Genomic DNA, 26952 nt, shown 5'->3' with positions numbered 1-26952 from the left:
TTACCAGTGCTTGAGCTGTTTGTTTTTTTGTTTTTTTATTGTTACATTAGTCACCAGACATTACATCATTAGTTTTGATGTAGTGTTCCATGATTCATTGTTTGCGTATAACACCCAGTGCTCCATGCAGAATGTGCCCTCTTTAATATGCTTGAGCTATTTGTTACGTTATGTCTACTCTCCACCTTTCCTATTAGGTTAGCAATGTATATTCCATAAAACCTAAACATTTTTGAGAAGTCCAACCTATGATATTCCTGGGAGGCTACATAGGTGTTTCTTCCCTTTGAAAATTCATCCTCTACAAATCTAGTTGGCATACCTTTGTGTTTTCGAATTGTGGGCTGGACTTTGCCTCCTATAAATGAAAATTTTTTCTTCTCTCAGATGACTCTGGTCGCTGGGGCAGAGGTGGTTTATTCACAGCTTTGGAAACACGATCTGCTGAGCCAAGAAAAATATATGAGCTGGCTGGGAAAATGAAAGGTAAGAAGCAAAGCAGAGAAAAAGGGTGAGGATGGAATACAAGAGGAGAGGACACTTAGGACAGGTATCACGTGGGTTATGAAGCACTAATTAAGGAGTTAGAGCTAGTTGGGGGTCTCATTAGCTAGTTTTGTCATCATTTAATTAGTTATGTGACTTTGAGGCAGTCCCTTACCCTCCCAGTGCCTATTTTCTCATCTGTAATTTGTGAATAATACTTATTCCACCTACCTCATGGGACTCTAATGAGGATAGTGGAAATGCAAGTATTCTGATAAATGTCAATCCCTCTGTGCATGTTTAAGTATTGGCATGAAGAGCGTTTCATTGTTTACCTCCACCGCGACCAACTCACCCCATCTTCATGAGGGAATATTTCTCGAAAATGTCAGAGACCTGTGGGAGAGAAATCAGACCTGCCATTAAAGTGCTAACAAGAGCTGGGGTTGGGTGTTGAAGAGGAAGAGATTGTTTTATGAGGTTAGCGTAGGCTGAGATACAGTACTCCCCGGAGGCAGAAGTAAAGGTGCTTAGGGCCAAAGGAGCTTGGAAGTCTGGAAGTATCCTCCCTTGGCATGGAGAAGGAGAAAGGGCACCTTCTTTTACGTGCAGAAATCACAAAATAACAAGAGGAGTAAAATTATTATTGTGATTATTTTCTGGGGACTTGAGAGGCCAAGGGACCTTGTTCAATAGAGAAGGGCCCTTCAGATTCCTCAGAGATTGGTTTTTTCCTAACTCTTCTGCCTAGTTCTCTAGGGTGGAAAGGGATATAAGGACTTAGAAGGAATACTCTTTCTACTAAGATAGATCAATGACAGAAAGGTTTAACAGGTTAAAATAACTGAGATCTAGCTATTGATTGGGCGGTTGGAAAAGCAGAGAATTCAGGAGAGGTCAGAACTAGAAATGAAGACCGAGGAATGCCTGTTTGGATCCTTGTTTGAAAATGTGAGGGAGGCAGGATGGGGAAATGAGAGGGCAGAAAACAGAACATGGAAAACACCTCCACTTAGGAACAGCAGCAAGAAGGGTAGACAAGGAATTGTCAGCTAAGAGGACCTTGAGAATATAATATTTTGAAGTATAAAGGAGGAAAAGGTGTCAAGAAGTGGTCTGCATTGTCAGGCACCGAAGTGAGGATGAGAACTGGGAAAAGGTCATTGGATTTGCATGACTTTAGAGTACTTTGAGGAGAGTGTGAAGACTAAACCTTGGTTGCACAGAGTTAAGGCGTATGAGTAATCAGTAAGGAAACAGGGCTGAGAGTGTGCAGTCTTCTGAAGAAGAACTGAAATAGGGTAGAGCTGGGTAGATGAAAGTGTGGGCTAGAAATTACCAGGGAGGGCTTCATGGAGGTGGGGAAAGTACTCTTGGGCCTGGAAAGATGGGTTGAATTTAAGTGAGTGGTGAGAAATGGAAAACGATCCATGACTGTCTCTCGTGCTTTTTGGTATTCCCTCAACTTCTGTCATTCCCAGGACAGGGTGTTGAATGACCTAGGCAGTCATACAGGGAATGTATTTAGGGAATGGTGTGTAGGCCAGGCAGGCCAGAGTACAGGGTTGAGGCTGAGGAAGAGAGGAAAGTTTGATTTTAAAGAGAGGGAGGATATGGACCACGGTATAGAAGACTGTACGTGGCTTGTCCAGGGAGATGCCATTCTAAGCAGGACCTTATCCAGTGGGTAATGGCTAGTCATTTGGGAGTTTGAATAGAAGAATGGCCCAACAGAGCCAGTATTTTAGAATGACTTAAAAGATTGGTGTGTGTAGGATGGACTGAGGGAATAAAAGGTTCAAACTGAAGTGTGTAAAGCCATATAATTATTTTAGCACATTTTTCTAGAGCATTAGTTTGGTTTGACTTGGATGAGTTAGAAAAATGTACAAATAGATGCGGATAGAGTGCGGTGTGTGAATGGTTTAAAACAAACTTAAGACTTCTGAAGAAATTTTAAGTTCATAATGCCCTCCCCTTCCCATCCCCAGATGATCTGGGTTTGCATTCACTCTCCAGTACCTGCAGGAGTACTTTGTAGGTAATATGTAAGGGACATTGAACTGGGAGATCATAAAAATTCAGAAGTGAAGAGGATGACATCAGCAACATCGGTGGTATAAGACATTCTGCCTTTTTATCCCCCCCTTTTGATCGAATTAGACATCCATACACAAACAAAGGCATGTTGGTGGGTCTTTTGGGACCTAGCACCTACTCCAAAGGACCTGAGAGGAGGCTTGCCCACCACTGCCACCCATAAGAGACAGACAGACCTCCATGCAGGCTACAGAGCCAGCACAACTGCCTAGACCCCCTCTTGCCACCGTCAGGGAAAAATCGGATGAGTGCTCACCAGGCAGGTACTCATGCATGAGACAGAACTCAGAAATCCAGCCTTCCTGCGGGAAGACTTCAGGATACCACTGGAGAAGACAGACGAGAAAAACAAAAATAGGAGTTGGTCGCAGTGGAGGTGGTAAGAGAAACTCTCCTGCTGCTGCCTCTCCCCAGGGAAACACTGAATGGACTGATGTAGTTGGTGGAGGTGATCTCTCCTGTGGGGGGAAAGGAAAGTGGTGAGTAAACTCCTGGCTGTCCCAGGCAGATGGAACACAGCTGGAGAAACCCATTTTCCTCTGCCAGCACCCACAGTACTAAGGTGGGAGTTCTGTGACTGGGAGGAGGTAGATCCGAATTTCATATGGTGTCAGAGGGTTTGTGCTCAACAGGAAGCTCAGCCACAGTCTCTGGGAGTACCACACCCAGGATCTCCCTACTGGGTCCACAGGCTCCCACAAAACCCTTAGTGCTAAACCACCACATCCTCTGACTCTGCTGCCACCTGTTTGTGCAGGCTCCCAAATGTGTGTGTGAGAGCGAGCTCTGGTAGACAGGGAGCACACTCAGAACAGGCCTTGGTCATTGGTCAAGGAAAAAACCACAAACCTGAGCTATATATAGCTCTTCTAGAATGCTGTTTCCAAGAGGCAGCCTGGTGAATTATAACATCCAGAGATGACACAAAGGCTTAAAAATTTGGCCCCAAGAGAGCAAGAAGCGTGGAGCAGGTATACCTCAAAAACACAAGGAATAACTCAGTGACAGTACCACAGAACATAAAACCGTCTGCTGAAAGCAGTGAGCACAGAGCTAAGGAGGTATCTCCTACTTCAAATGCAAAAGCAGCAGGGCATGACTATGAGGAATGTGAATAATCAAGGACATATGGCATCACAGAAAGAAAATGACAGTTCTCCAGCAACCGAGCTCAGAGGCACAGAATATTGCAATCTGATAAAGAATTCAGAATAGCAGTTATGAATAAACCCAATGAGTTGCAGGAAAACTTTTATTAAAAGGCAATTTCATTGAAATCAGGAGTAAAACATGAACAGAATGAGTTCTGTTCTGTAGAAGAGAACCAAACAAATTCTGGAGCTGAAGAATTTGATGAATGAGGTGGAGACTACAATAGAGAGCAGCTGTAGCAGGGCAGACCATATGGAAGAAAGAATAAATGACTTGGAGGATGGGAGTTTTGAAATAACACAGAAGAGATGAAAGAATAGAGATTAAGGAAGAGCTGTGGGATTGGATCAGAAAGACAACTATCAGAGTAAGACAAATATCAGAGTAAGTAGGCTTCTAGAAAAGGAAGAGAGGGAGAAGAGGGCAGAGTTCATTTAAAGAAATGATAGCTGAGAATGGCCGAAACCTGGGGAAAGACTGGAACACATTAAGTCCACAAAGCTAATAGATCACCCCATTATCTCAATGGAGAAAGGCCTTCCCAAGGCACATGATAATGAAACTGAAAAATCAGTGAAAAAGAAGCCAGGGAGGAAAAGAACATAACCTAGAAAGGACCCTCATTAGGCTGACAGCAGACTTCTCAGCAGAAACTACAGGCCAGGAGAGAGTGGAACGACATATTCGGTGTCGGGAAAGATAAGGACTGCCAACTGAGGATACTGTATCTGGCCAAGTTATCTTGCAGATAAGATACCCCAGACAGAAGCTGAGGGACTTCACTACCACTAGACCTGCCTTGCAAGACGCTGAAAGGAGTTCTTCAAGCCGAAATGAAAAGGTACTGATCGTTACCATGAAAACATGGAAGTACACAACACACTAGTAAAGGTGAAAGATAGAGTTAGGTAACTAGTCTATATTAGGATGGTGCATTAACCACTCAACTCCAGTGTGAAGGTTAAAGGAAAAGAACAGTAAAAAGAACCATTAATGAATACACAACATAAAAAGAGGTAAAAAGGAATAAAAGGGAGAGCCTCTTAATAGGTGATTGAACACAAGTTGCTGTCAGCTTAAGATGGACTGTTTTATCTGTAAGGTGTTTTATGGTAACAACATAACAAAAACCTAGAGTGGATCCACAAGAGACAGAGGAAATGGAGCATACCACCACAGAAAATAACCAGTTTATGAAGGTAGACAGAAACAGAGGGAAAAAGAAACAATGGAAATACATTGGAATTTGCCTGAATTCACCGAGCAAAAAGCACAGTGGCTGATGGAAAAAACAAAAAGGACACAGCTATTTGCTGCCTCTGAGAGACCAACTTGAGCCTTAAAAACACATATAGATTCAAAGCGAAGGGATGAAGAAAGATAACCTATGCAGGTGGGAACTAAAGAAAGGGAGGGGGTGGCTGTCCTTGCATCAGACAAAGTAGACTTTAAACCTAAACGGTAGCAAGAGACAAAGTCATTATATAATGATAAAGTGATCAATGCATCAAGAAGGTATAACAACAGTATATATTCACCCAACATCAGAGCACCTAAATATATTAAAACAAATAGATATGAAGGGAGAAATAGACAACAATGCAATAATAGTAGGGGACTTTGATATATCACTTTCAGCAATGCACAGATCATGCAGAGAGAGAAGCAACAAGGAGATAGACTTGGACCAAATAGTACATCAAATTGACCTAATAGACGTCTATAGAAAATTTCATCCAACAGCAGCAGAATACACATTTTTCTCAAGTACACGAACGTTTTCAAGAATAGAACACAAAACAGGTCATAGCAAAATAAGACTGAAATAATACCAAGTATCCTTTCCAACCACAGTGGTATGAAAGTAGAAATTTTTAATGAGGAAAGTTAGAAAATCTCCAAATATGTGGAAACTAAACAGCACACTCCTGAACAACCAGTGAGTCAAGAAGTCAAAAGGCAGACCAAAGAATATCTCAAAACACATGGGAACACAACATACCAAAACACTGATGGATGCTGCAAAAGCATTTCCATCAGGGAAGTTGATAGCAATAAATGCTTATGTTAAGAAAGGATATTTCAAATAAACAGCCTAACTTTATACCACAGAAACTAAAAAAAGAAGAGCAAAGTAAGCCCAAAGTTAGCAGAAGGAAGGAAATAAAGATGAGATCTAAAATAATTAAGAGATCTGAAATAAATAAATCATTAGAGATCAGTGACTTACAAACTGGTTTTTTGAAAAGATAAAATTGACAAACCTTTCACAAGACTAAGAAAAAAGAAGACTCAAAGTTAGAAATGAAAGAGGAGAAATTACAGCTGACACTGCAGAAAAACATTAAGATCATAAGTCACTACTATGAACAATTTTACACCAACAAATTAGATAATCTAAAAAAAAATGGATAAATTTCATAGTCCTACAACCTACTAAGACTGAACCAGGAGAAGATATATAAAGTTTGAACAGACTGATTATGAGTTAGGAGATTGACTCAGGTTTTAAAAACCTTCCAGGACCAGATAGCTTCATGGACGAGTTTTACCAAACATTTTAAGAAGAATTAATGCCAACCCTTCTCAAACTCCTCCAGAAAAATTGAAGGGGCGGGAACACTTTCAAACTCATTCTGTGAGGCCAGTATTACCCTGATACCAAAGCCAGGTAAGGATATTAAAAGAAAACTGTAGACCAGTATCCTGATGAATATAGAAGCAAAAATTCTCAAAAAAATATTAGCAAACCAAACCTAAGAACTCATTAAAAGGATTACACACCATGACCAAGTGGGATTTCTCCCTGGGGTGCAGGGATAGTTCATCATATGCAAATCAAATGTGATAGAATGAAAGACAAAAATCATTAAACTTCTCAACAGATGAAGTAAAAGCATTGACAAAATACAACATCCTTTCATGATAAAAACCCTCAATAGAATAAGTGTAGGAGGAACATAACATCAACATAATAAAAGCCATATATGTTACCCACGGTTAATACTGTATTCAACAGAGAAAAATCAAAGCTTTTCCTCTAAAATCAGGAACAAGACAGGGGTGCCTGCCTATTCTCCTCCTTCTTATTTAACATAATACCGGCAGTCCTAGCTAGAGCATTCAGGCAAGACAAATTAAAAGGTATCCAAATCAGAGAGGAAAAAGTAAAATTGTCATTATTTGCAGATGATGTGATCTTGTATATTGAAAATCCCAAATTCTCAATATATCAGATTTAATCAATTGGAAAAAGAACTATTGGATGTAATCAATGAATTCAGTAAAGTTGCAGGATCTAAAACCAACATACAGAAATCAGTTCCTTCTCTATGCACTAGCAGTGAAACATCTGAAAAAGAAATGAAGAAAACTATCCATTCACTGTAACATCAAACACAATAAAATATCTAAGAATTAGTTTAACCAAGGAAGTAAAAGATTTAGACAATCAAAATTACAAAACTTTGTTTAAAGAAATTGAGGAAGACATAAACAATTGAAAAGATATTAACTTTTCTGATCAGTGATTGTGAAATATCATTAAAATGGTCATGCTCCACAAAGCCATCTCTGGATTTAATGCAATCCCTATCAAAAGTCCAGTAGCATTTTCTACAGCAATAGAATAAATCCTAAAATTTGAATGAAACCAAAAAAGACCTTGAATAGCCAAAGCAGTCATTAGAAAGAAGAACAAAGCAGGAGGCATCACACTTCCTGATTTCAAACTATCCTACAAAGTGATAATAATTAAAACCGTATGGTACCAGCATAAAAAAAGACATGTAGATCAGTGGAACAGAATACAAGACCCCAGAATTAAACCTCTACATACATTGCCAACTGATATTTGATAAAGGAGCCAGGAACATCCAATAGGGAAAATGTAGTCTTTTCGGCAAATGATGTTGGGAAAACTGGATAGCCACATGCAGGAAAATGAAATTGGGACCCCTACCTTACTGCACTCACAAAAATTACCTCAAAATGGATCAAAGACTTAAACATAAGACCTGATGCCATAAAACTCCTAGAAGAAAACGAGGGAAGAAATTCCTTGAGATTGGCTTTGGGGGTAATTTTTTGGGGAGGACACCAAAAGAACAAAAGTAAAGGAAAAAAAGTGAAAGATTTATGCGATCTGAAGAGAAACCAAGAAAGACATGTATCCTATGACCTCACTGATAGGAGGAATTCTTAATCTCAGGAAACAAACTGAGGGTTGCTGGAGTGGTGGGGGGTGGGAGGGATGGGGTGGCTGGGTGATAGACATTGGGGAGGGTATGTGCTATGGTGAGTGCTGTGAATTGTGCAAGACTGTTGAATCACAGATCTGTACTTCTGAAACAAATAATACATTATATGTTTAAAAAAGAAGAAGAAGATAGCAGGAAGGGAAAAATGAAGGGGGGAAATCGGAGGAGGAGACGAACCGTGAGAGACTATGGACTCTGAGAAACAAACTGAGGGTTCTAGAGGAGAGAAGTGTGGAGAGATGGGTTAGCCTGGTGATGGGTATTAAAGAGGGCACATACTGAATGAAGCATTGGGTGTTATACGCAAACAGTGAATCATGGAACACTACATCAAAAACTAATGATGTAATGTATGGTGATTAACATAGCATAATAAAAATAAATAAATCTGAAGCCCCCCCCAAAAAAGAGTAAAGGACAAAAATCAGTAAGTGGGACAGCATCAAACTTAAAAGCTTCTGCACTTCAAAAGAAAAAACAAAATGGAAAGGCAACCTACAGAAAGGAAGAGAATATTTGAAAACCATATATTGGATGAGAGGTTACTGTTCAACATTTATAAAGAACTTGGACAACTCAACAGAAAAAAAAGTCCGATTAATTCTTCCAAAGAAGATGTACAGATGGCCAACTGGGACATGAAAAGATGCTCAACATCAGTAATCATCAGGGAAATGCCAATCAAAACTACAATGAAATATGACCTCACACCTGTCAGGATGGTTATTATCATCAAGAAGAAAAGAGATAATAAGTATTGATGAGGATGTAGAGAGAAGAACTGTGATACACAGTTGGTGGGAATGCAAACTGGTGCAGTCACTATGGAAAACAGTATAGAGGTTCCTCAAAAAATTACAATTAGAGCTATCATATGATCCAGTAATCCCATTTTTGGGTATATATTCAAAGGAAATGAAAACAGGTTATCAAAGAGATATCTGCACTCCCTTGTTGATTTCTGCATTATTCACAAGAGCCAAGATATAGAAACAAGTGTCTGTCAACAAATGAATGGATGAAGAAGATGTGTATACACACACACACACACACACACACACACACATCCCTTAATGTGGAATCTGAAACTAAAAAAAAAAAAAACAAAAATGAGAATGAAATGGTGGTTACCAGGGGCTGGGGTGGCAGAAATGGTAGAGATAATGTTTAAGGGTACATAATTGCACTTAGGAGATAAATAAGTCCTAGAGGTCCGTACACAGTGCAGGGACTACAGACAACAGAACTTTATTGTAAACCTTAAAATTGCTAAGAGACTAGGTCGTTAATTGTTCCCAGCACTAGAAGGAGTGACAGTTATGGGATGTGATTGCGATGTTAGCTCATGCTACAGAGTTGACTGTGTTGCAGTATAAATGTGAAAATCAATGTGCTGTACACCTTAAACTTACACAGTGTTATGTCAGTTAACCTCAATAAAAAAATAGACAATAACAAATGTTTGTGAGGATGTGGAGAAATTAGAACACTTGTGATGATGGTGTGAATGTAAAATGATGGAGCTGCTATGGAAAATAGTATGGTGTTTCCTGAAAAAATTAAGAATAAAGTTACCATATGATCCATCAATCCCTCTTGTAAGAACTGTAGGCAGGGACTCAAACAGATATTTGTATACCCATCCTGCATTATTCACAATGGCCTAAAGGTGGGAGCTACCCCAGTGTCTGATGGATGGATAGATAAGCAGTGCGGTACACAGTGAGCTATTATTCAGCCTTGGAAACCAGGAAATTCTGACACATGCTACAACATGGATGAATCCTGGGGACATTATGCCAAGTAAAATAAGCCAGTCACCAAAAAAAAAAAAAAAAAAAAAAAGTATTGTGTGAACCCACTTAGACGAAGTAACTCCAGTAGATTCACAGAGGTAGAAAGTAAGAGTGGTGGTTGTAGGGGAGATGGGGAGAAGATGTTTAATGAGTATGGAGTGTCAGTTTTGCAAGGTGAAGAGAGTTGTGGAGATTGATTGCATAGCAGTGTGATGGTACTTGATGCTACTGAGCTGTGAGCTTAAAAATGGTTACAATGGTAAATTTTATGTTAGGTATATTTTACCACAATAAAACATTTAAAAAATGAAAGTTTTTGAGCCAAAATCACCCCCTCAGGAGTGGATCATGTGAGTGCCTGGCAAAGGCAGTGACTGAAGCTAAGTGAAAAAAAGTGAGATTGCAACCTGATTGGCCAAAAAGGAAAGGAGTTGGGGCATTCACAAGAGTCCCTCTTCGGGGGTCTCAGTCCAGAGTGAACCTCACCTTCTGTCTATTGCTCTTTTATTTTACCTCAGACTTGAATTTGGGAGACGTCCTTTTATTTCCTATTGACGATAAAGAGTCAAGAAACAAAGGGCAAGATTTGGTAAGTAAAAAAACACCTCTTATCAGACCTAAATTTTGGCTCACATCACCTCCTCCTAAAACCTCTCCTGTTCCTGCTGGCCTCTAGTTGCTTGGGCTGTCATAATAAAACACCACCAACACTATACTTTCAGAGATCATTTCTATAGTTGGTTATAAAACACCACCAACTAGGTGGCTTAGAAAACAGATGAATTTCTTCACAGTTCTGGAAGCTACTGGTCCAAGATTAAGGTGCCGGCCGGGTTGATTTCCTCTGAAGCCTCTCTCCTTGGCTTAGGGGTGGCCACCTGTATGTTTCCTCACACGGTCTTTCCTCTCTGTGTGTGCATCACTAGTGTCTCAGTCTATGTCCATATTTCTTCCTGTAAGCACAGAAGTCAGACTGGATCAGGCACCACCCTAATGGCCTCATTTTAATTTATTTTCTTCTTTAAAAGGCCTGTCTGCACAGAAAGTCACATTCTAAAGTACTGAGGGTTAGGACTTCAACATAGGAATTTGAGAGGACCCAATTCAACCCATAACAAGCAGGTTGGGCCTCACACTCCACCACACTCCCTCCATCCTCCTTGCTTCTGTCCATCACAGCCCCTGGAACACTGTCCTCTAACTTGCTTGTTGTCTGCACAGACCTTAGGCAGGCTCCTCCATCCTGTCATTTTATCCTCAATACCTCACACAGTACCAGCTTATAGAAAATGCTCAGGAAACACTGAATAAGAAAACATTACTCAGAACTCCAAGCATTTCATCATTTACTATGTGAAAAGTTGTGTAAAAGATTGTGTTTAGTAGCCAGCCATAAGCAGAGGAAAGGAGCCGATCCATAGTTCCTCTGCCTGTATTAAAGTTCTCCTTTGGGGGCACCTGCATGGCTCAGTCAGTTAAGCATCCGACTCTTGATTTCCGCTCAGGTCATGATCTCAAGAGTCCTGAGATTGAGCCCTGCAATGGGCTCTGTGCTGAGCGTGGAGCCTGCTTAAGATTCTCTCCCTCTGCCCCACCCCCCACTCAGGCTTTCTCTTTCAAAAAAAAAAAAAATTCTCCTTTTGCATCTGAAGTGTCTCTTAACTTACCAGTCCTCTAGAATTCCTCTAAGATGTTTTATTAACCACACTTAACCTGACTTTCTCAAGGGCCTGAATTCATATTCAATTTAGAGCCAAATCTTACTGACTTAGAAATTTAGAAACTGGACTGAAAGGGACATATTTTCTTGAGGTTGGTGGTCTGTGTGGCTGACAGCAAAGTGGCTTCTGCCTGCTCATTTTTTCAGTCATTTCTAAAATGCTAAAAAATGTAAACAACACAGTGGTTATGGCACAGATGCTCAGAATCCAGTGACTCAAGAAAACTGTTTACAACTGGTTACCATATGGTGGTAGGGATGTCAGTCCCAGACGCTCCCTTGACACTCTCTCCAGTCTCCCCTACTTAGGTTAGGACAGAGATGGGATGGGGGTTGGGAGCTGATTCAAGCATCAGCCAGAGGGCGGGATACAGGAACCTGTAAAGTCCTTTCTGCTCCTAAGACTGAAAAATGCTTTCTTTACCATTGAGCGCACTTAGGAAAGACAGCATGTTTTGGACGCTGGTTTTAACATACCTTAAAATGAAGAAGAAATGCTTGTGTATAAAGTTACCACAAAATAAAACAATTACAATAGAAGATTAAGTCATGAATTTGGTAGGACGTGGTTCAGGCAGAGCCTCCAAAGAAGATGGAGACGAAGCCCCTCCGTGGGCAGGTCACTTAGTTGACAGTGCAGCCTTCTCAGGTCATGTCAACCATGTGATGGCTGTTCCTCCTAGTTGGCCTTGATTGTGGCTCAGCACCGTGATCGCTCCAATGTCCTGTCTGGCATTAAGATGGCAGCCCTGGAAGAGGGCCTGAAGAAGATCTATTTAGCAGCAAAGAGAAAGAAAGGTAAGCTTTTCAGGAGATGACTTTCTGTTTCCAGGCATGTGATAGGATTTTTTTTTTTATGTTATGTTAATCACCATACATTACATCATTAGTTTTTGATGTAGTGTTCCATGATGGTGAGAAATGTTAATATATATGGTAAAGGTAAGGCCCCATATGAGAGACCACACAAGTGGACCACACCATCTTGATCATCTTGTTTTTCTTTCCAGATCACTTTCATTATCTCTGTGGACCATCTCCCTGCACTGGGGTGTTTGTGTCATGATTTTACAGATGAGGAAGCAGAAGACCAGAGATGTAGTAATCTGGTCAGATGCAATTGGGGAATGCTGTTTATCCTAACTCTTCCCCTCTTGGATAGCCGCACCCAAGCCACAGTTCTCTGCCAAAAGTTTTATTTCCAAATAAAACTCAGAATTTGTTGAACTGATTGACTTGTTAAAGAATCTGTTTATTTTGGGGCGCCTGGGTGGGTCAGTCAGTTTTAAGTGCCTGACTCTTAATTTCAGCATAGGTCATGAGCTCAGGGTTGTGAGATCGAGCCCCGCCTCCGGCTCTGCACTGAGCATGGAGCCTCCTTCAGATTATCTCTCTCCCCCTTCCCTCCTCCCTCTCTCTTAAAAAAAAAAAAAAAAAAAAGGGTTTTTTATCTCCAACATTGATCATATTCTATTTTCATTGTACCTGCTTATTTCCAGAGCCTGTAGGTCTTTGTGTTTAATAGAATTACTTAATTTTTCCTATTATAGTCCTACCCCAGAATATTTTTAACATTGTAATTTTATGCTTTGTGTGGGATACCCCATGATTATGTACATTTTGTCTGTTGGAAACCACAAAGTGACTAAGAGTATAGTTTTATGTATATTTTATACTGAATCAAGTTTTTGATGAATGAAGACATCATAATCTATTTGTTTCCTCTTTAACAGCAAGTGTTCATCTACCACGCATTGGACATGCCACAAAAGGTTTTAACTGGTATGGTACTGAGCGACTGATTCGGAAACACTTGGCTGCAAAAGGCATCCCAACTTACATGTATCCTTTTGTGATCTTACTAGTGTGTTCTCCCAGCTCAGAGAAAAGGTCTTGGATTTTCTGGTATCACTAATCAAGGCCAAGCCTTCTTCTGCCACATTTTTTACTTTGCCCCTCACCAGTGAGACAAAAACAAAGAAGTACTTTGTAACTTGTACATATCCAAGGAGAGGAATACACCCAAGCATTTCTGGGTTCCAGCAGCTAGGAGTATATGGGGGGGGGAGTTCACTGAATAATTGTCATTTGTATATGGGGGGGAGTTCATTGAATAATTGTCATTTGATAACATTGACTCTTTTCACATTAGATCTCTAGAGATCCTTCAGGCCTGTAGACAAGGCTCTGTTCACTAAAGTAAACAATTAAACAAACAAACGAGAGAACTATTTTACTTTTGAACCCATTCAATGTATTCTTAGGGTGCAGTGTGAAATTCTTTTTAACCACTAGGATATAATCTAGTACTGCTAGACTAGTATTTTCTTATGATCTCCTTACTGTATCAGTTAGCATTGTTTGAACTATTACACTGAGTCTAAAAAAATCAACTAGAAGGTGAACTGCCCCCCAAGTGCTATAATCATACAGAAACTCCATCTTTTTACTTAGATACTTCGATACAGTGTTGTTTTTCAAGACATGTAAATACTGTAAAAACTTAGCAGAAAAGTCCTGTTTTGTATGCTTGTACAATTCAAGGAGTATCAAAAGAGTTTAATAATGAGATAACAATAGCAGTAGTGAGTACTAACAGTATTGGAAGAATTTATGATACAGTGAAAGGGAATTAAGGCATGCTACTTTCAGAGTGAATATTTCAATAACTACTAAACTAGAGAAGTAGCAGTTCTAGTAAAGTTGATTTTAAAGTGATGAAGTAGATCTTCCTTGACTCTCCTTATCAGCTATTACTTTCCTAGAAGCCAGGCAGCTCTTCTTCATCCATAGTCCTCTTCTTCCTCGGGACAGCTGGTGCCTTAACAGTTGGCCAGTGTCACAGTCAGCATTCAGCAAGCAGTTAATATTTGCCCAGAGCTGCTGAATTAGAGTGTTTCAAAAAGGAGTCCAGATCTGGTGGGCCTCTGAGAAACTGTGTTTTCTGAATTCTCATTTTGTTGTCCAGGATGTGTTACTCTGATTTGATACCTATAATACAGGGATGCGCACCTTAATTGGGAAAGTCCTCTGGCACTTTGCCAGGGCTCCAGTTTGCATAGTTATTTGCATAATAAATTTTCTATCTCTAATGGTTTCATTGCTTTCTTTCTCCTCAATCCAGTTTTCTTCCCCTCCATCAGACTGATTTCTTTACAGAGGACTAGGCTGTGGATTAAGGAGAAATGAAACCGGTTGCTGTGGGAGAAGGAAGCACCTTCAGCCCATTTATGCCTTGGGAAGACAGGACTCTGCAGGGCAGATACTGAGAAGTGAGATTCCTGATCCAGATGAGTGGAGCCCTTCCTGCCCTTCTTTTCATACTGCTCAGCATCAAGCTCTAGAAGACAAAACATTGGCCTAGAGGCCTGTCAAATGTGACTTCAGAGAAACCAGAGGATCACCTTTTCCCCTTCCCACCAAATTGAATTCAGCTTAAAGAAATAAGGGAATTGTGGGAATGGCACAAAGCACAGAATGATGACTAGTGTTATTAGGGAGGGCAGGGGCTGAGAACTCCAAGGGAATGAGTCTTGGGGGGAGGCACTGTATAAACTGTGGCTTTTCCTACTTTAGTATATAAAGCCTCAGTCTTAAGAGGCTGACTGTCCTCAACCAGCCTGACTTCTGCTGCTTTTAGGACCTCAACACCCTGAGTCCTGCAGACACCTCTTCAGAAGCCCCAGCCCTGGGCCCTTGATTTCAAGGAACCCTGGCTGGCGGAGCAGCCAGCCAGGACCAGGACCTTCTAAGGAAGGTGGTGTCTGTAGCACCTGGGTTGTGCTTTTCTGTTTGACTCCCTCCCTGGCACTTTCACCCCTCGACAATTCAGCATCTGTGTCAAAGACCTTTTAGACCCTAAATTCATGATTCCTTCATTTTTTTTTTTCCTCCTAAAACTTCTTTCCTTTTTTAGAGAGAATCTAAAGCAGGCTCCATACTGGGCTCATTTTCAACCCTGAGATCACAACCTGAGCCAAAATCAAGAGTCAGAAGTTCAACTGACTGAGCCACCCAGGTGCCCAAACTTCTTTCGTTTTTGCTGCCTCTTAACTCCTACTCTTACTGCTAGGCCTTGACATACAGGTTATTATCATAACTTTAACCTCTTGACTGGCATCTTGTCTCTCCTGTAACTAAACACAGAATTGGAACTCTTTAAAGGGAGGATAGTGAAACTTAACCTAATGCACAGGTAAATTGTCAGGCCTTCAGAAGCAGCCTCGGTACAAATTGGTGAGGTATTAGCAAAATCAAAGAAAACTTGATTTGCAGAAGCTGTATGCGCTCCTGGAAAGCTGTGATCACTTCTGAGGGCAGCGTGCACAGGGCCAACTCGGGATGTTTCTGAACATCTGAGAGAAGCATCAGAGCAGGGAACTCACTCTCAAAGAGAACACAGCTGACCTTTCAGGGGCACAGTTGTTCTGGGTGTAGAGGTTCTTTGTTTTCACCCAGCACTCTGTCCCCCATGCTCCAGCCATGTGAACTTTTTCCTCTGGTTGGAGGTCCTGGGCCATGAACCTCTGTCTCATGATAAGTTGGGCAAAATAACACAGAAGATTTAGAAAACTCAACATAGCACATTCTCCCTTACACAGGGTCACTTGTTAGTGGCAGTCCCCTGCTTTGCTTGTCTACCTCTGCAATTCAGAGTCATCAACACTGCCTTATGTCTCCATAAGTCCTTCCTAGCTTTTATAATCCCTCCCCTTTTCCCAAAGGGCTGTCATTCTCTGGGAAAGAGAAAAACTACCTACTCTGTTCATTCCAAGGGTTTTATTCTCTTTCTTCCACAGCTTATTGTAGGGTCTCTCTCGATTGGATGGGGGCCCCAAATGGGCAATGATTCGGTGGAAGCTGGTGGGTGGCACGGGCAGTGAAAAGAATTCACCTGGTGATTGGAGGTGTAAGGAGGCAGTGGTGGTGGCTGTTTTTTCGGTTGTTGTTTTTAGAGGGGGAGGTGGGGGCAGAGGGAGAGAGAGATTCTCTCTCCATGCCCAGCATGGAGCCCAACATGGGACTCAATCTCATGACCCTTTGATTATGACCTGAGCTGAAATCAAGAGTCTGATGCTTAATGGACTGAGCCACCCTTGCACCGTGTGGGGGCTGTTTTCAAAGAGGGAAGGTGAGGAGGTATGGCAACATACGGAATTTTCCCTTTTTTGGTAACTGTGCCTGGTTGTAAGCCCATTGGTCAGTTAGGGCCTATGGATATTTTCAGGTGGGTTGCCTGACGGGCCTGTCTGTATTCAGCCAGGGGGTCACTGAAAGCCCTTTCTATATTACATCACTCAAGCCTGTTTGCCTTAAAGTAGCCTCTATACTTATCCTTGATGCCCTCTAGCCTGACCCCTTGAGGAGGCTAAGACAGGGGTATGAGGACAATACGAGGTTTTATTCACCGATGAGCTTCTGTGGAAAAGTTTGTACCTCTACATAAGTATGAAAACCCTGCTTATTGAGATAACGAGGATCTTAAGTCTATTGAACTTCTTCCATATGTACAACCTGATATATTTTCTTGATTTTTAATAAACTGCCTTTACCTTTTGTAACAAGCCTGTGACTTAATTTTTTTCCCCCAATCAATCTAAAGTGTGTACTAAGTTAATTAACCTTCAAGTATAGCTTCAAAGCATTTTATAGCCCCAGACCATCTCTAGGCCAGTGGGGTTTTTTTGCTGTCTACTAACTACAGTATAAACTTTAGCACTGCTTACCTTCCACCATAATCTAACCTTATTTCCCAAAGACATCCTGCAGTTTCTCACTTCAGCTTTTGCTCATCATGCTAGTTCCTCTCCCTGGACTGCCTTACTCCTGTAAACCCCTTCCCCTGTCTCCAACTCTCCACTGTCCCCTATCAGGTCTGGTTTTCTATAAGAATCTAGAAAAAGGCATTTCCTGTAATTGTATAAAAATTTAATCTCTCTGTGTATGAACTGCTAATGATAATTATGTTATAGCACTTTCTTTGTTGTAGCTCATATTTATTGGTCTCTTAACGCTTGGTGAAATACTAAGGTCTTTAAGAAAGATGATTTCTCATATTGTACAAAGTGGTTGGTAGGCACTCATATTTGTTGAAATGGTATTGAGATAACTGGCTAGCAATTTGGGAAAAGTATCAGACGTCCCCCATATATTATAAATTCCAGATGGCTTAAGTATTTTTTTTCAAAACTTTTTAAAAGATTTTATTTATCTATTTGACAGAGACACAGCGAGAGAGGGAACACAAGCAGGGGGAGTGGGAGAGGGAGAAGCAGGCTTCCTGCGGAGCAAGGAACCCGATGTGGGGCTCAATCCCAGGACCCTGGGATCATGACCTGAGCCGAAGGCAGCCACTTAACCAACTGAGCCACCCAGGCGCCCCTGGCTTAAGTATTTAAACATAAAACTCAAGAAGACAGAAACTTGTCATCTTTATGGTGTCTGACTAGCAACTGCCCTTTGAAGCTTCTCAAAACTTCTCACTAAAATACCAGTGGCATTAAGGTGAAGACACAACCACACTGAAAATAGACAACCAACCAATCAAATGCCAGAATATGAGAGGAAGTGACACTAGTTATAAGGGCAAAGTTGAACTGAGATTTCATTTTAGGAAGCAAAGATGGCTTAAAAACCAAGGACCTTCACCAACCAGAAAATAAGCAACCATCCCTTTATACCCTGAGTTACTCTGAAGGTGTCCACATCTGCTCCCAGCCCTTCTTTCCCTGTTAACAAAGGGCCGTCTTTGACAGCCTTTGATGGCCTTTGTCAGCCCATCTCAGCTGTAAAGTGTCCCCTCCACCGTTCTCAAGAATGCTATTCTACCAATTCCTTTGTTTATACATTCAATTTCTTCTTTAAACTGAAAACTTCATTGAGAAAAAAGGTTAAGTCTCTCCCATTTAAAAAGAACTTCAGGGCGCCTGGGTGGCTCAGTTGGTTGGGCGGCTGCTTTCGGCTCAGGTCATGATCCTGGAGTCCCGGGATCGAGTCCCGCATCGGGCTCCCTGCTCAGCGGGGAGTCTGCTTCTCCCTCTGACCCTCTTCCCTCTCGTGCTCTCTATCTCTCATTCTCTCTCTCTCAAATAAATAAATAAAATCTTAAAAAAAAAATAAAAAGAACTTCATTCCCTATTCCCTTCCCTTATCAAACCTCAAGAGTTGTCCATAATCTTCTGTCATTTCTTCACTTCCCTGACCTCACTCTTTAACCCATACCATTCTGTCTTTCTGCACTTTACACCACCAAGAGTCTGTGTTAAGAATATCATCAAACTCGGCGCATGCGTGGCTCAGTCAGTTAAGTGTCTGCCTTTTGCTCAGGTCATGATCTCAGGGTCCTGGGATCAAGCCCCATGTCAGGCTCCCAGCTCAGGGGGGAGTCTGCTTCTCCTTTTCCCTCTGCCTGCTTGTGCTCTGTCTCAAAGAATACCATCAAACTCCAACTCACTAAATCCAGAGAACAATTTTTAGTTTTCATCTTGACCTGTCAGCCAAGCTTAACACTGTTGACTGCTTCCCATACTTGAAACACTCTTGCCTTGACTTCGGTGACAAAATACTCTATTATGACAAAGTAATCTCCAGGAATTATCTTCTGTCATCTTTGTACAATATTCCCCCCACAACTGTTTTTTTTTTTTTTAATCTAGTGTATTATTTTGCTAGAGCTGCCATAACAAAACCACAGTCTTGGTGGCTATTGAACAATGGGAATTAATTTTCTCTTAGTTCTTGTGGCTTTGAAGCACAAAAATCAAGATGTCAGCAGATTTAGTTTCTCCTGAGGCCTCTCTCCTTGGTTTGCAGATGGCTGCCTCCTTGTTATGTCCTCACATGGTTTTACTTCTGTGTACTCTCCCTCCTGGTGTTTCTCTGTATGTCCAAATTTCTTATGAGACACCAGTCAGGTTGGATTAGGCCCCACCCTACCATTCTTATTTTAACTTAATTGCCTCTTTAAAGGCAGTGTCTGCAAATACAGTCACAATCTGAGGTACTAGGCCTTCAAATACAAATTTTGGAGGACAATTCAACCAGTAACACCTAGCCATTAAATGTTGGAGTTCCTGAAGGTTCATTTCTAGGTCCCTTTCTCCTTCCATCCTGAACTCAAGGTTATTTCATCCATTTATAAATGTGTGAGTCATCTCATAGCTAGCTCAGCTGTCTCTTCTGAACTCCAAGCCTGTATACTCAGCTGCCTACTTGACATATCTAATGAATATTTTAAAGGGATCATAAATTTACATACCCAAAGTTGAGTTAACTCAATCCCTTTCAGTTCTCCCAAATACATCCATTCAGTTATGCAAGTCCACTGTGTAAAAGTTATCTTTCATGTATCTCTCGTCTCCCTTAAACTCAATCTATAATCAAGATCTAGCAATTTAGCTTCATAAGTATCTCTTGAGTTCTTTCACTTTTCTTCATCCCCACCATCACCTTAGTGTTGATCATCATTATCTCACCAGGACAACTGCAAGCCCTTCTAACTCTATATTGACTCTCGCTCCCTTCCAATCTGATTGCCAAATTGCAGCCAGAGTCGTCTTCTCATAATAAAGTCAGATCCTGTCATCACTCATCTTAAAACCTTCAGTGGCTTCTCATTGTTCTTAGGGTGAAAACAAAAATCCTTAGTATGACTTATTTTCTGCATCCATCGACTGCATATTCTAAACAGTTTGGAGAGAGGACATTCTAGTTCCTACCAGAATGTCATATTAACCTGGGCTCAGCGTGGAATCTAAGAAATAATACAAACATAAAAAAATCCCAGGGTGGATGGACACTTAAACTGGTTTATAGGGATAGTTGGTGACTGGTGTGGCTCTGGGAGGCTGTTCAAGAAAAGCTGTTCTGATCATGCCACCACCACCCCACCCCGACTTTCCCTTGGATCCATTGTTGCCTGCCACCTCCGTAGATAAATTCAAGAGGAGCCCAGGTATCCACAAGGGTAAAATCAGGGCAGGAAAAAACCCTTGGGGCCAATAGATTGGGAATGAACAGACTCAAGCACCTACTCCTCCACCCTTTTCAAATCCCCAGAGCTGGTAGATAACAATCTATGGAGTGCCCCTCTCCCCAGTATTGTTTTTCCATTTGAGAGTTCAAAGGTGAAGTTCAGATCTAAGGAACTGCTAGATAGAGAAACAAACAAAATGAATGACAGTGGATCTGTGGTGCCTGAGTCTCCCTGCCCAAGGGCTCATTCCCCTCCGCTGTTCTAAAGCTCACCAGGGCTGAGATCTGAATGTCTGGGCTGAATCTGGGCACGTCTACCCTTCTCCAATGCACATTAAAAGATAGGTTAGTCAGACATTCCCAGGGTAATATAAGAAGATACCTGAGGGTTCAAATTGTCTCAATAGAAAAAGCTAACGTTAAAAAAAAAAAAATTAGAACAGAGAAACTAAGAATTTCCAATATGTAAAATAACTATATTGAAAGACCTAAAGGAAGATACCAGCAACATGAAATTAAAATTATAAAAAAGAATCAAATGGAAATATTACATATGAAAAACATGAAAAAATTCAAAAGATTGGGTAAATAATGGAATAAATAGATCTCTCAGAAGAATGAATTAGAGTTAAAAATTAATAAGATTGAGTACTTTCCAAAAGGAAATGGAAGAATAAATAGAAAAGTAAAAGTACATTATATATACACATACATATGTGTATGACAAATTTCTCATAATTAAAGATGAATTACTTGAGATTGATAGTGTTCATAGAAAACAAAAGCAATAAGAACACCTTAGATGAGATGAGAACCCCCCCAACAGCTAGACACATTATAGTATAATGTCAAAAACCTCAAAGTTTACCACAAAAACCATTTTAAGAACACTTTTGGCAGAATTATTCAAATAAGAGGAATAAAACCAGCGGAGGCTGCCTTCGCCAATGTACTACCTTGCTAAGATGTTTCCCTCATTCCACTTGAAGAACTTAATATGTCTGGGGATTTTTTTGTTTGTTTTGTTTTGTTTTTTTGGTTTTTTATTGTTATGTTAATCATCATATATTACATCATTTGTTTTGGTGTAGTGTTCCATGATTCATTGTTTGTGCATAACACCCAGTGCTCCATGCAGAACGTGCCCTCTTTAATACCCATCACCAGGCTAACCCATCCCCCTACCCTCCTCCCCTCTAGAACCCTCAGTCTGTTTTTCAGAGTCCATCGTCTCTCATGGTTCATCTCCCCCTCTGACTTACTCCCCTTCATTCTTCCCCTCCTGCTATCTTTTTCTTTTTCTTTTTTCTTAACATATGTTGCATTATTTGTTTCAGAAGTACAGATCTGTGATTCAACAGTCTTGCACAATTCACAGCGCTCACCATAGCACATACCCTCCCCAATGTCTATCACCCAGCCACCCCATCCCTCCCACCCCCCACCACTCCAGCAACCCTCAGTTTGTTTCCTGAGATTAAGAATTCCTCCTATCAGTGAGGTCATAGGATACATGTCTTTCTCTGATTGACTTGTTTCACTCAGCATAACACCCTCCAGTTCCATCCACATCGTTGCAAATGGCAAGATTGTCTGAGGATCTTTTTATTATTCATACACATTTGGATGACTTTTGGGCTAGATATGAAATCTGTTTCAAAGTTCTTTCTTTTAGTACTTTAAAAATAGTACCTCGTATTTTTGCATATGCTGTTGCAGATGAGAATTGGAGGATATGTTGGGGATAAAACGAAGAAGTGGTCTCTTCATTTAGAGGGAAGATATAAATACCAATTTAACAACTCCGTTCAAAACAAAACAAAACACAACAAAACCCTGGCAGATTGACATAAAAAAAGTAAACCAGTAGAAGGAAATCAGTATGTAGTTAATCAGTAAATGCAAATACAGTAAGTAGCCAATTAAGAGACTAAGCTTCTCCATAACAACATCTTTCTAGATAGGTCTCCTGAGGCAAGGGAAACAAAAGCAAAAATAAACTATTGGAACTTCATCAAAATAAAGAGCTTCTGTACAGCAAAGGAAACAACCAACAAAACTAAAAGACAACCTACTGAGTGGGGGAAGATACTGCAAATGACATATCTAATAAAGGGTTAGTATCCAAAATATATATAAGAAAGTATACAACACCACCACCGGCAAAAAAAACCAGTTAAAAAATGGGCAGGAGACATGTACAGACATTTCTCCAAAGAAAACCTACACATGAAAAGATGCTCAACATCACTCATCATCAGGGAAATGCGAATCTAAACCACAATGAGATATCACCTCACACCTGTCAGAATGGCTAAATGAGAAACACAAGAAACAACAAATGTTGGTGAGGATATGTAGAAAAAGGAGCCCTCCTGCACTGTTGGTGGGAAGGCCAACTGGTGCAGGCACTGTGGAAAACAGTATGGAGGTTCCTCGAAAAATTAAAACTAGGGGTGCCTGGATGGCTAAGTTGGTTAAGCGTCGTCCAACTCTTGATTTTGGCTCAGATCGTGATCTCAGGGTCATGGGATCAAGTCCCACATTGGGCTCTTCAATGGGTGTAGAGCCTGCTTAAGATTTTTCTCTCTCCGTCTGCCCCCCCATTTCTGTCTTTAATAATTAATAATAATAACTACCCTATGATCCAGCAGTTGCACTTCTGAATCATGAAGAAATAAACTGAATCATGAAAAAATAGAAATTTCGAATAGACAAATTACTAGTAAGGAGATTGAATCAGTGATCAAAAACTTCCTAATAAATAAGTCCAGGACTTGATGGTCTTACTGATAAATTCTACCAAACATTTTAAAAGAATTAATACCAATCTGGGGCACCTGGGTAGTTCAGTCAGTTAAGCATCTGCCTTCAGCTTAGGTCATGATTTCGAGGTCCTGGGATCAAGTCCTGTGTCAGGCTTTTTTTTTTTTTTTTAATTGAAAAATAAAAGAGGAACGTAATACTTTCAAACTCATCTTTATAAGGTCAGCATTACCCTGATACCAAAACCAGACAAGAAAAGAACAAGAACATTACAGGCCAATATCCCCCCAGTGAATGCAGATGAAAAAAAATCCTCAATAAGATATTACCAAACTGAATTCAAGAGCAAATCAAACTTAACCATAGGATAAAAACAGGATTGCTGGAGTGGCGGGGGTGGGGAGATGGGGTAACTGGGTGATGGACATTGAGGAGGGCACATGATGTAATGAGCACTGGGTGTTATATAAGACTGATGAATCACTGAACTCTACATCTGAAACTAATAATACATTATATGTTAATTAATTGAATCTAAATTAAAAAATATTCTGTCAAAAAAATAAAAAATAAAAAAAAATTTTTTAAAGAAATGGAAAAAAAAAAATCACCTGGGAGGAGATTAAATAGATCAGCTATCTCTACAGATGGGTCATAGAGAGTTAAACAATATAAAATTTATTTTTGTAATGACATATGGAGATAAGTGGATTTAACAAAGAAAAAAATATCCTTGACAAAAAACAAAACCATAGGTACAAGGTCACTATAGTGGTTAAATTGTCATCAACTCCTACCCTTCCCTGCATCCACGTCTTATCTCTGGCCTCATCATGGGGAGAATACACATCAACACTCCTGGACTTTGGGTGGGTATGTGACCTGCTCTGATCAATGTAATGTGGGTTAAAGTGATAGTCTGCAATTCTAACCTTCAATCTTAAGGCCTCAATTTTTGTTTTGTTTTGTTTTTTTTAAGAGTTTATTTATTTATTTGACAGAGAGAAAGAGAGCACAAGCAAGGGGAGCAGCAGGCAGAGGGAGAGGGAGAAGCAGGCTCCCCACTGAGCAGGGGGCCCGATGTGGGGCTTGATCCCAGGACCCTGCAATCATGACCTGAGTGAAAGGTAGATGCTTAACAACTGAGCCACCCAGGCCTCAATTGTCTATAGCTGCTCTCTTTCCCTATGTAGTCACCGTGTGATGTTCTACTGATTAGCTGCTGTCCCATTAGCCTATACCTTAGAGCAACACATGTAAAGCAGAGCTATCCCCAGCTGACCAGCAGAACTGTAGTGAGAGGCATGTCTCCCTCAGCCTTAAAGCAGAAGGCTTGTAGAAGAAATAAATGCTTATTGCTGTATACCACTTAGATTTTTGTGTTTGTTTGTTATGCAGTAAAAGCTTACTAATACAATAAGAAAACAGCCAATTCACTTTAACACTTGCAGATACTAGGTATAATAATGGAATTTCTGACCCTCCCATAAATTTGATCCCAGAAGCATAATATAGTTTGCACATACTTGGAAGGAAGTCAACTAATATTTGGGTTGCTACCAAAGAATTGTACAATGTATTAGATGGGATATTACTTTATTATAATAATATATGCCAAGGAAATGCTAACAGCAAGAAATTGGGATTAGCAAATGTTAATTTTAGTCAAAATATAATTCAAAACAAAGGACCAAAGAAATATACCTTACATGGATAAAATGTATAAGAGAAATATAACTATCAACTTTTTTATACCTACAATAGATCTTGAAGTGTGTGTGTGTGTGTGTGTGTGTGTGTGTGTGTGTGTGTGTGTGAGAGAGAGAGAGAGAGAGAGAGAGAAATTGAGGGAATTTTCTCTAACATATCTAAGGGGGAAATTATAAGCTTATCACCACAGATGCTGAAAAAGTCTAACTTCAATAATCATTGTGATTTTAAAAAAATACTCAAATGGGAATTGATGGAAACAGCCTAAGCATGATAAAATATAAGAGCCGGGGAAGATGGTAGAATAGGAAGATCCTGAGTTCATCTTCTCCCACAGACATACCAAGGCAACAACTATGTTACACAACTCACTCTAAAAACAACCTGTAGACTGGAAGAACAGATCTTTCAGTGCTAAAGAAATAAAGAGAAGGCAGCACTGAGAAGGATAGGAAGGGCAGCGACATGGTCAGAAACCAAATCCCTAGAGCAATGACCCACAAGTGGGAGGGACATCACACGAATGGAGGAGTGAAGGGATCATGCCCCACACTGGGCATCCCAAGCTCTGGTGACCTTCATGCGGAAGACAACCATAATATCTGAATTTGGAAGCTGGTGGGACTTAGCTCTGGGAGAGGTGTAGGGCTGTAGGAAACTGAGTCTTCACTCTAAAAGGGCCAGTGAACTGTATCATTCAGCATGAGACACCACACAGAAGCAGCTTAAAAATTGCCTGGGGTATACATGAAGAAGACTTACTAATTTTAGGGTGTGTGCTTGAGAGGCAGGAACCTTCAGGAGCTTTCTCCAGGAATGGAAAGGCTGGTGGGCACCATTTTTCTGCCTTCCTTCAGCCTAGTGGGCTGGAGGCATGTGAGAGCCAGTTCTGACACTCTCCATCTACCTTGCTACACTGCTTGCCCTGCCTGGTGTTCCCCCTGCAGACCCTACCCACCTAACCCATCTACACAAGCAGGTAACCCTCCAAAGCAACTCCCACCCTACCACACCCAGTGGGCAGCCTCAGTCAGGAACAGTATTCTCCCCAGAAGAACTGTTGCCCTGGGAGTGGGGGAAAGAGCTTCACCCGCCAGTGTGCTGGTAGTAGCTACAGTTGAGTCTCTAACTTAGGTACATTAGGAGCTACCCCACCCATCAGCATGCCAGCAGTGCTCATGGCCCAGACACAACAAAAATTGCACAAGGCTACTCAGGGGACATCCCTGGAGCACCTGGTTTTGTTAACCTGGGCATATTGTGCTACTGGGCACCACACTATATAAGGCCACCACTTTCAAGACCGGGAGACATAACTTACCTACCAAAAACATAGTAACAAACAGAGAGCATGACAAAATGAGGAGACATAGATAAGGAGTTCAAAGTAATGGTCATAAAGATACTCACCAGACTTTAAAAAAAGAATCAATGAACTCAGGGAAAACATCAACAAACAGATAGAAAATATAAAAAAGAATAAATTAGAACTGAAGAATACAATAATGCAAATGAAAAATACACTATACGGAATCAGCAGATTAGAGGATGCAAAAGAATAGATCAGCAATCTGGAAGACAGGGTTGTGGAAAACAACCAGGCTGAACAACAAAAACAAAAGTTTTAAATGAGACTAGGTTAAGAGACCTCTTGATAACATCAAGTGTACTAACATTCACATTATAAACATTCCAGAAGAAGAAGATAGAAAGGGGCAGAAAATTTACTTGAAGAAGTAATAACTGAAAATTTCCTTAACCTGGAGAGGGAAACAAACATCCAGATCCAGGAAGCTCCGAGAATCCCAAACAAGATGAACCCAAGGATGTCCACACGAAGACACATAATAAATAAAATGGCAAAAATTAAAGATAAAGACAGAGTCTTAAAAGCAGCAAGAGAAAAGCAAACAGTAGCAAGAGAAAAGTAACCCCATTAGGCTATCAGGTGATTTTTCAGCAGGCCAGAAGGGAGTGGTATAGCATACCT

The 26952-nt window shown here is 40.7% G+C and overlaps 1 protein-coding gene across 4 annotated transcripts in view; it reads left to right on the top strand.

Annotated features, from left to right (window-relative positions):
* CHD1L (chromodomain helicase DNA binding protein 1 like) overlaps nucleotides 1-14605 on the top strand; it is a 47038-nt gene extending 32433 nt beyond the window's left edge. For 2 of the 4 annotated variants that reach the window (XM_025858466.2, XM_025858465.2), the window contains 5 exons: nucleotides 388-486; nucleotides 10312-10382; nucleotides 12197-12311; nucleotides 13247-13355; nucleotides 14264-14605. In XM_025858466.2, the coding sequence (XP_025714251.1) occupies nucleotides 388-486; nucleotides 10312-10382; nucleotides 12197-12311; nucleotides 13247-13355; nucleotides 14264-14306 (437 nt within the window). In that variant the 3' untranslated portion in view covers nucleotides 14307-14605. Of the gene's footprint in view, nucleotides 1-387; nucleotides 487-10311; nucleotides 10383-12196; nucleotides 12312-12523; nucleotides 12928-13246; nucleotides 13356-14263 lie in introns of those variants that run through there. The other 2 variants (XM_073889895.1, XR_012377220.1) reach the window with 2 other exon arrangements.
* Nucleotides 14606-26952: the final 12347 nt, after the last annotated feature.

Source organism: Callorhinus ursinus, unplaced genomic scaffold (assembly GCF_003265705.2).
Source record: "Callorhinus ursinus isolate GAN/ISIS: 27379988/994484 unplaced genomic scaffold, GSC_fseal_2.0 scaffold121, whole genome shotgun sequence".
Taxonomy (NCBI): domain Eukaryota; kingdom Metazoa; phylum Chordata; class Mammalia; order Carnivora; family Otariidae; genus Callorhinus; species Callorhinus ursinus.
Note: the sequence above shows the minus strand (reverse complement) of the source record. Positions and strands in the feature narration are given on the sequence as shown.